The 9,928-nt window shown below is 45.6% G+C and overlaps 1 protein-coding gene across 1 annotated transcript in view; it reads left to right on the forward strand.

The window, feature by feature from the left end:
- The window catches only part of LOC310632006 (putative hydrolase PNKD), a 31,379-nt gene extending 23,098 nt beyond the window's left edge, over positions 1-8,281 (forward strand). The window contains exons 4-9 of the mRNA XM_083348847.1: positions 3,263-3,321; positions 3,615-3,707; positions 4,007-4,170; positions 4,510-4,596; positions 5,449-5,564; positions 6,670-8,281. Coding sequence (XP_083204973.1) covers positions 3,263-3,321; positions 3,615-3,707; positions 4,007-4,170; positions 4,510-4,596; positions 5,449-5,564; positions 6,670-6,846 — 696 coding nt within the window. The 3' untranslated portion in view covers positions 6,847-8,281. The remainder of the gene's footprint in view (positions 1-3,262; positions 3,322-3,614; positions 3,708-4,006; positions 4,171-4,509; positions 4,597-5,448; positions 5,565-6,669) is intronic.
- Positions 8,282-9,928: the final 1,647 nt, after the last annotated feature.

Consider the following 9,928-nt stretch of genomic DNA (forward strand, 5'->3'; position numbering starts at 1 on the left):
GAAGCTGATGCTGGTAGCAGGTGCTCCCTAAGGTAATCCGGACCCATGCCATTAAGGGCTTTATAGGTCATCACCAGCACCTTGAATCTCACCCGGAGGGCAACTGGAAGCCAATGCAGCTCGCGGAGAAGCGGTGTTACATGAGAGTATCGGGACACTCCCATTACTACTCGCGCGGCTGCATTCTGCACCAGCTGAAGCCTCCGAGTGGTCCTCAAGGGCAGCCCCATGTAGAGAGCATTGCAGTAGTCTAACCGGGAGGTCACGAGCGCATGAGTAACTGTACGTAGGGCATCCCGGTCCAGATAGGGCCGCAACTGGCACACCAGGCGAACCTGGGCAAAAGCCCCCCTGGTCACGGCTCCTATATGATCTTCCAAACTGAGCCATGAATCCAGGAGGACGCCCAAGTTACGAGCCCTATTGACGGGGGGGTAACACCTCACCCCCCCATCATTAAAGATGGAGAAGAGTGATTCACTCGAGATGCCGATACGCACAGCCACTCAGTCTTGGCAGGATTGAGTTGGAGCCTATTTCTCCCCATCCAAACCCGAACCGCTTCCAGGCAACGGGACATCACGTTGAGGGCATCACTGATTTGGTTCGGGGTGGAAAGAAAAAGTTGGGTATCATCAGTGTACTGATGATACCCCACCCCGAAACCACAAATGATCTCACCCAGTGGCTTCATATAGATGTTGAACAGGAGGGGAGAGAGGACCGACCCCTGAGGAACTCCACAAACGAGAGGCCTCGGGGTGGACCTCTGCCCTCCCGTCAACACCAACTGCGAACAGCCCAGGAGGTAGGAGGAGAACCACCGTAAAACAGTGCCCCCCACTCCCAACCCCCTGAGATGTCGCAGCAGGATACCATGGTCGATGGTATCAAAAGCCACTGAGAGATCTAAAAGGACTAGGACAGAGGAACAACCCCTGTCCTGAGCCCGCCAGAGATCATCAGCGCGACCAATGCTGTCTCCGTGCTGTACCTGGGCCTGAAACCCGATTGGTACAGGTCGAGATAATCAGTTTCCTCCAGGAACAGAGGAAGCTGATGCGCTACCACACTCTCAACAACCTTCGCCAAAAAGTGGAGGTTGGAGACCGGACGATAGTTATTCAAAATGGCTGGGTCTAGGGTAGGCTTCTTGAGAAGGGGTCTCATCACCGCCTCCTTCAAGGCGGCAGGAAAGACACCCTCACTCAAAGAGGCAGATATCACTGCCTGGAACCAGCCTCGTGTCTCCTCCCGAGCTGAATAAACCAGCCAGGAGGGGCACGGGTCCAATAAACAGGTGGTAGAGCTCAGCCTCCCCATAATCCTGTTCACCTCCAAACCAAACATGGTTTGTCACAGGATCAAACCATGTTCTGTACCAGCCTGCTACCGGCCCTGCAGAAAAGGCAGGGACAACCCCTTTACAAATGGCAAGAGGCTGGAATTACGCCTGCCAAATTTATTCACATAAAACAGAGCAAGACAAGACACCAACCATAAAACACGAACTAAGAAGCAGGAACAATCCAAGTGGTTGCCTTCAGCAAACCAGCCCTCCCACACATTCCCCTTAAATACAGTTCAGGGCGTGGCCTCTCTGTGCCTCCTTCCGAGGTGCCCCATTGCCTTCCTCTGTTTACTCCTGACTGACTGCCTCCTGCGTCAGGCATCCTTGAACAGGGCCAGCTGTGGGTCATCTTCATCCACGCTGTCAGGCTCACACAGCTGGGTCTGCATCGTGACCAGATGAGAGGGGCCTTGCTGGGGGCTCTCATCAAGCTGTCCAATCCCCTCAGCAAGCTCTTCAACACCCCCCTCCTCCTCCTCTGAGTCGTCTGACCCAACTGCCGAACCCACAGGCTGACCCTGAATCACAACAACTCAGTCCAGATAATACTACTCTCAAGACCGCTCGATTCCTCCCCGTCAGACTCTGCCTAGTCAGAGTCCAAACCGGTCCGAATCTGAGCAATTTTGTTCACCAGATGCTGGCTGAACTCCTCGGCCCGCCCCTGTAAGGGCTCCTCCTTCACCTGATTAAGGAGGGAACGAGTTACCCTAAACAGGGCGGCCGGGCGATTATCTGCGGACGCAATGAGGGCCGCGAAGTAATTAGACTTTGCCGTCCTCATCGCCGCGAGACCAAATAAAAGATCTTAGTCGCAATCGGTCAGATTCAGATCGGCTGGATCTCCAACAGCTCTCCAGACTCCGTCTCCGACGCTTCATCTCCCGTAGCTCCACAGAAAACCATGGAGCCCATCGAGATCTGCGCCGGGTCAGGGGTCGCAAGGGTACAACACGGTCAAGTGCCTCGGTGGCGGCCCTCTCCCAAGCCTCCACCAAGGCATCGGCCGGGCTGTGAGTGAGGGAGATAGGTATAGACCCAAGCGCCGTCTGGAACCGTTCTGGATCCATCAGGCGCCTGGGGCGGAACCACCTGGTCAGCTCCACAGCCCAGTAGCGAGGGGTAGCGTATTGGAAGACCAGCCGTAGGAGTTGATGATCGGACCATGACAGGGGGACAATTATGGTGACCTTTTATGGGTCACCTCTCATAGTTAGACGAAACCTTCCCTAGGCTGCTACAGAAGGCTTCCCTCTGCTCTGTCAACATGGGCATCAATCTCTCTCTGTGCCTTCTCCCTTCTTTTCCCAATCCCTGTTTTAATTTCCACTGCTGATCTTTTCCTCTTAGATCAGGAATACTCTGAAAATAGTCCTCGGAGAAGAATGGATAGAAGACTTCTCCATTTTGTTTTGTCTCTGGAGCCCTCTCCAACTACAGTTCTAAGAATTGGTACCTTTTAAAAAAATAATAATTATGAGCAATATATGGAAATTTGTTGGAGCCCTATAATTCATTTTACAATTTTTTTCTTTCTTTATTAGAAGAAAGTTGCTTAAACCTGAAAAAGCCTACAGTGTCTGTTAAGGTCCCTTCCAGTTAACATACTCCCACCCTCAATGGCCCACTTCCATAAAAGGAAACTCGGCCCCAAGCACCAAAAGGTTGGCTGTTGTTATCATCAAATTACATCTGCAAAATAAGACGTGTATGTCTGTAATATATATGTTTTTCATTTTCTTCAAAAGAGGATGATACGGTGGGACTCCTTCTGGAGCAAACTTCTAATTAGCTTGGTTAGATGCCATACCTGACTCCACATTCAAGTGGGGAGGGAAAGGTATGTATATAGTGGAATCATAGAACAGTGCTTGAATTCCCGCTTTCCCCCCCCCCCCTCTTGTCATACAGAGAGTCATTCAGGAAGAGAAAGTGACACTGGAAGCTATCCTGTGTACTCACAAACATTGGTAAGGGATTTCTTTTTCCCTTTTCTTGATAGGTTGCAGACAAGGGGGAATGTTGGGGAACTTTAAAATGTGTGTCTACTAAGTAAAATCCCAGCACAAAATTGATGTTACCAGTTCAGGTGTGTTCAGGACAAATGCATGCACAGGTGGAATTAACCTTTTCCTTGGAATAACGTGCTCTACACAGGTTTTATTGGGGATTATGCCTGTAGATGTGGCATTGCAATCATGATGGAAGTGAATAAGATGGGCATCCTGTGCTTTCCATAGTTAAATGTGTCTCCTCTTGACAGGGATCACAGTGGAGGCAACACAGCCCTGCGGCGATGGTATGGCTCCTGCAGAGTCTATGGAAGCAGCTTTGATGACATTCCTGAACTGACAGAGTAGGTGACTTTTGATTTCTGCTCCCCGCTTGGTGAGGATGGATACAAAACATGCTGGGCTTACAGTGTGAAGACAACTCCCCTTCTCAGCTAGAATTTTTTTGGGGATTGCGTTAGAAAGATAATAGTATAGTCTCGAGAGCGATGGGGAATGATGGCCCTCTCCTCCTGTTCATCTAAATATTATAAGATGACTCACCTTATTGTTTTGTGTTCATCTGAATAGTATAAGACGACCCAGTATTGGCTCTCTGGTGTCCCTTTCAGCTTGTGACCATAAACATGCTGTTCCTTTTCAGTCCCCTCACAGACAAGGAGACTATAGTGGTTGGGCGCCTGAACTTCAAGGCTCTCCTCACTCCAGGTCACACTCTGGGGCACATGGTCTATGTCTTGGATGGGAAACCGTTTGAAAGTCCTAGCTCTCTCTTCTCAGGAGACCTCCTCTTTCTCTCTGGCTGTGGTAAGTTTCCAGCTGAAGGAGGAAACCAACTTGGCTTCCTGGTACTGCTACCTCAGCCTCGTGGATGGGAATTCCTTGGGAATTATGTGATATTTGCCTCTGTTGGCCATTAGAGGGCATCAGACACCTCTGCAAGCATCTGGAACGGACTCTCAGTAGCTAAAAAAAAATGGAAGCCTAGACCTTCCTCTCGGAAATCATGCAGTTTAAGGGGAGGAAAGGCATCAGTAGACACAGTATCTGAAGAGGAAACCAACTTGTTATATTGAAATACAGCCATGGAAGTCTCCCTCGTGTCATTCCTCTTCGCTGAATAAATTTGTTCCTTGTGCTGTCTAGGTCGGATCTTTGAAGGCACACCAGAAACAATGCTGACTTCATTAGACATAGCAGCTGACTTGCCTGAAGATACCCTACTTTGGCCAGGTAGACCATACATCACCATTTTGTTTTGTGTTTCAGCTCCCTTTCCCCCCAGTTTCCAGACTTAGAATAAAAAGCCACATCCTCGCCCCCTTGGAGTGCCTCCCTCCCTGAGCCTCACTGTATTACCTTTGGGAATCCTCCCTGGGCCTTACCATGCTTCTCTTCTACCCTTCCCAAGCCTTCTCTCACCTCCCTCGCACCTTCATGCACTGTATTCTATTCTGGCAGTACCTACCTGCCGGTCTGCTTGCAAACCACCTGGGCCTTGCAACTTCCTGCCAGCTTCTCCACGGACTTGGTCATGGGAAACTGGCAGGAAGTTGCCTCACCTAATAATTGTGGGATTCGGCTAATATCAGCAACTGGGACTGCAAGGACTGCCATTGGTAAGCAATGTGGTCGTGCTTTATAACCACATCCCGTCGTCGTGTTGGAAATTCCCAGCCCAATTGCTATCATAAGTTGAGAACTACCTGTATGGAAGGAAAGTCCACCTGAATGAAGTTCCATCACTGATCCAGGGATGGATCTAAAATCATATTAAAAAATGCCTTGATGTTGTCCCGAGAATTCCGCTAGCACAGTCTACATCAGCGGTGTCACAACTGCCGGCCCACGGGCTGGTTGCATCACACGGAGGCTGCACCCAGCCCGGCTCCGGCAATGCAAAAAAAAGTCACGATACGACACATCACGTGACGCGGCGAGTTTGACACCCGCGGTCTGCATGATTCTCAAAGAAAAACAGTTGTTTGGGAATCAGAAATTAAGCAGCTTGAAATACAGAATGGCAGAGATGTGGAGAGACCATGGATGACTAAACCGTGTTGACTGTTCATCCTCTTTCTTTAGGGCACGAGTATGCATTCGACTGCCTAATGTTTGCAAGCCTCCATGAGGCAGAGAACCCCTTTCTAAAACAGAAGCTCCAGTGGGTGAACCAACAGCGGCTTGAAAAGAGAAGCACAGTAAGGAGTGGCTCTGTTTGTATGCATGGGATATTTCTCTCATGTTAGGGGATCCATCCATCGCCCCAGATAAAACCTGGAGTGGAAGGAGATGAGAAGTCATTGGGGTTTGTAACTTCTTTAAGAATGAAATATTTCAGCAGCTCATATATTTTCCCTTTCCCCCTTTAGTTGCCATGTAGCGCTCAGGTAATCCTCATTTAAAGAACACAATTGGGACCAGCAACCCAGATCCTTAAACTATATATGTAACCATGACAGGCTTATTATCGTTCCCACTTGGCTGTTTAAGCAAATGACAGTCGTTAAGCGAGACATCACGTGACCACAAATTGCTATTTCACTGATGGCTACTCCATTGACTCTACTTAATCAAAAACTGTTTGTGAAGTGTGCAAATGGCAATCATGGAATGCTGCGTTGGTCAGAGATGCACGCTGGTTGCGAAGTGTCCAATTCTTTGGTCATGTAACTGTCCAGACACTGCAGTAGTCAGTGTGAGAATTGATGATAGTTACTTTTCAATGGCATTGTAACTTTGTATAGTCACTAAACAGAGCAGTCCTTAAGCAAGGACACTTTCCCCAGATTAGCATTTACTAAATTAGGGGAAATGCAGTCATCAGGTCAAAGCAGCTTGAGCAGTGCTGTTTTGTGGCTATGTTAGCAGAACATTGCATGTCTGCTTATGCCGTACCCAAGGAGCAGGCAATTCATTTTCCTAAAGGGCCACATGAGAAACGGACTTTTGTGGAGGCCGCTGCCTCCCCTCCCACCTCCCCACCCTCAGTGGTGCTGCCACTCCAACACTGCCACTCCAACACTGCCAATCTCTTGCTGCTGACCCCCACAGGCTGGACAGGGACTGCCCATGGATGTGGCCTGTGGGCTATAAAATGCCCAGGTCTGTTGTACCCCTTTTCTTTCTTATATTCTAGAGAATCAGGGAGGTATTCTTAAAAAAAATGCTTTAGTCTCTTTTGTTTAGATATAGCTCTTGCATGTTTCTATCGTGGTTATCTTCCTTATTCTCGAAGATGTATCTGCTGCTGGGGTTTTTTTTCCATTCAGAATAAGTAACCCACTCATTCTCTATCCCCCACAGTGTCCTTCCACCATTGGTGAAGAAAAGCAGTATAATCCTTTCTTACGGACTCATTGCCAGGAGATTCAGGAAGCCATGGGCCTCCAACGCCAAAGGGATGAGGACTGGGGCACCTTTCGGGCCCGGGTACTGAAGGAAGTGCGACTACGAAAGGATGTCTTCAAAGCAGACCTTTAAGTAGAGAATCCAGTTCAAAGTAGGGCCTGAATTAGGCATCTGCAAGGACCAGTGCAGACACAAAATGGATTCTGTCATACTAAAAAACACTCAACTTGGATACTGATCTTTACCACAACGTGAAGGGAATGGTTTGGGCCTTTACTTGATCTTTTCCTTCAAAAACTTGGATTCCAGTGCTATTTATCCATTTACTATGATAATTGGGATCACAACCTCTCAGGAAGGGTCTCACCTCAGTGGAAGACAGAGCAGATTTTTTTGAAAACCAATGCCTGCATGCTGTCCTTCTGCAGGAAGGGTTTGGTATAGCACATAGCAAAGTGAGGCTGAAACAGTTTTGTGAGTTTAAGCAAAGTCTCTTGCAATTTACCGCAAGAGTGACTTCTCATATTTCCATTAGAGACTAATCCAAATGTGGGAACTGAGGCTATTTTTTGTCTTCCAGTTGTTGACTGGCACTTGAGAAGGAAGTTTGGCCTTCCCCCCTTCTTCCTTTGCCAAACCTTTTGTTAAGTACCAAAGCATCTTGTGTATGTTCACGGAAGTTTGTTACTATATAATTTTGTTCCACTTTCCCCTCTTTTAATAGAACTGAGAAGACTGACATAACACCCTACCACTAGACCATGCACCGATTTCTTGAAAGGAAATGTCCAGGCTCAGATCAAGCATGTCAATGTTAATAAAAAGTCTCTCAGAGATCACTATTCATAAAACCGCAGGCCAAGAATTGCTCAAATTCCTGAGAGGGCAGCGAGAATGGAAGTTGGAAGCTACTGCTGGTCTTTCAGCCTTCTTTTCAGTGGATCCCATGCAAGTTGCTTGCAGAAGATTGTGTAGGCCAACTTTGTGGTATTTAATTCAAGTTTCTCAGGATTATTATCTTGAAGTTGGTATTTGTGTCACTGTAAATAATTATAGTTATTGCTATTTATAATTGAACTGAGCGAAGTGTTTGAAAGAGATGCTTTGTAACATCCAACAATGTGAGCAAAGGACTTCCCATTGGATCATTAAAGCAGCCTTGTCTTTTTCCAAGCTTGTGCAGCTGCTTTGAAAGTAATCCCTGAGCCAAGTGGCTAAATCCACACTTCCATGATTTTTGCACTTGCAAAGTACCTTCAGTGAATGCTTTGCACAGCCAAGTATAATTTAATTCCAATTTGGTACAGCACAAAGTCTTTATCAGACCAGTTTTTTAATCTTGAATGAAATAGGAAATAGTCTTATATCATTTGCAATTCTATTTTGTTTGGAGTAAGAGATTTGTAAGCTATACCTTTCAGTTTGGCCTTTTTTATCAGAGCCTATAAACTGCATTCTGGAACAGAAATATGGAACACTTGATTTGTATGTATTACTGAGAAATGTTTGCCAAATGTTGACGTTTTATGATACCACTAAAATGAAATATCGACAATTTATAATGCTGTATCTTGTCTGCTGAATCTCAGGGAAAATATTTTTAGAGTCCTTCAAAATTGAATAGTGACTTTTAAACCAATCATATTGTGAAATTGGCATCTACACAACTTTGTCTAAAGGGGAATAACATCAGAGGGGCTGAAGACTAACTTGTGGAAGTTATACGTTGGAAATAAAGTGACTATGGAAGGACAATGGCCTTCTCCACACTATTGCAATCAGCCTTTCAATACTACGTAGATTTGTAGTAGTAGCTTTTTCTCCAGCGTTTACCCTATTCTTAAATTTCCAGAGCAGAAGGGGAGTCTCCAACCATGTAGATTTAGAGTCTGTTTAGGACTACCTTAAGAAGCCCTCTTCACCCTATGTATGATCAACACATGGAACATGTGGCTGCTGAAAGAGATGGTGACTATCACTTTAGGCCAGGGGTCTTCAAACTTGGCCCTTTTATGACTTGTGGTCTTCAACTCCCAGAATTCCTTAGCCAGCATGCCTGGCTGAGGAATTCTGGGAGTTGAAGTCCACAAATCATAAAAGGGCCAAGTTTGAAGACCCCTGCTTTAGGCAGTTTCTTGCAAAAGCAAATCTGTGGCTGTTGGTCACAAATGATGTAGACCTTCTTTAGATTCAGAAGCAATTTGCTTTAGAAAATCAGCTGTTGGATAGCAACAGTGGGAATATGAATTGTTGCCTTCAGATCTTGTATCTAGACTTAGCAGAGGCACGGCATTGAAAGAAAGTTGTTCAGCCCGATTAAAATGGGTATTTTCTCAGGTACAGGTGGATTTGACTATTGAGGTTCTTTTTTTTTAACCAAATTATAGCTGAAAAATGAAATCTGGAACTACACTAAAACAATCACACTGCCATTTGACTCCGCAATATTTATTTTGACATATAAAATTGATTTTTATGTTCATGCTGCCATTAAGGAATGGGCTTCTTAATATTTTTTGAACGTAAGATAAATCACAGTGTGAGTAAATTAGTTTCATAATATGGACTAATTGAGAATTCAAGTACTAGTCTTCCTTCCCCAGGCTGAGGAAGAATATTTTTTTGCTGAGTGTGCAGTTGAGTAATAGGTTTCCTTGGGTTTTAGTTTAATGTATTTGCAAACTCAGCTGTTTTGAAGCCATAGTTGTCTAGGACAATTTAAAACAAAAGTCAGATGAGCAGCAACCAGCAATCACAACATCAGAGGGCCCTATTGAATTAATGTTGCAATGTCTATGTATGTGTTGCAACCCTTTGCAATTCTCAGTGGGAGGCCACATAAAACATTTTAGCCATTGCAATTGAAAGAAAGTCTATCTTAAGAAGAAAGAAAGTCTTAACAAAACCAGCCTTCCTCTTCCTCCGTAAAAGAAAGTAATGGTATTACTCTCCCTGTGTTTCTTTAGCAAAATGAGTCAAAAGATGTGTGTCTGCTTTTGTGCTGTTGTAAGTTACTACTGTTATGAATAGTCATTGTTTCTTAAAGATACAAATGCTATATTTACAATAATAACAAATGATTAAGGTGGTGATTTGGGATTTCCTCTTATTTAATTTTGCTTATTTAATATCAGTTACAAGAGAAAAAAATGTACAAGTGGGGAAGACTTTTGGTTTCCTTTTAACTATAAGGGCTAAGGGCCAACCTCTCTCG

Source organism: Vipera ursinii, assembly GCF_947247035.1.
Source record: "Vipera ursinii genome assembly, chromosome: 1".
NCBI classification, from domain to species: domain Eukaryota; kingdom Metazoa; phylum Chordata; class Lepidosauria; order Squamata; family Viperidae; genus Vipera; species Vipera ursinii.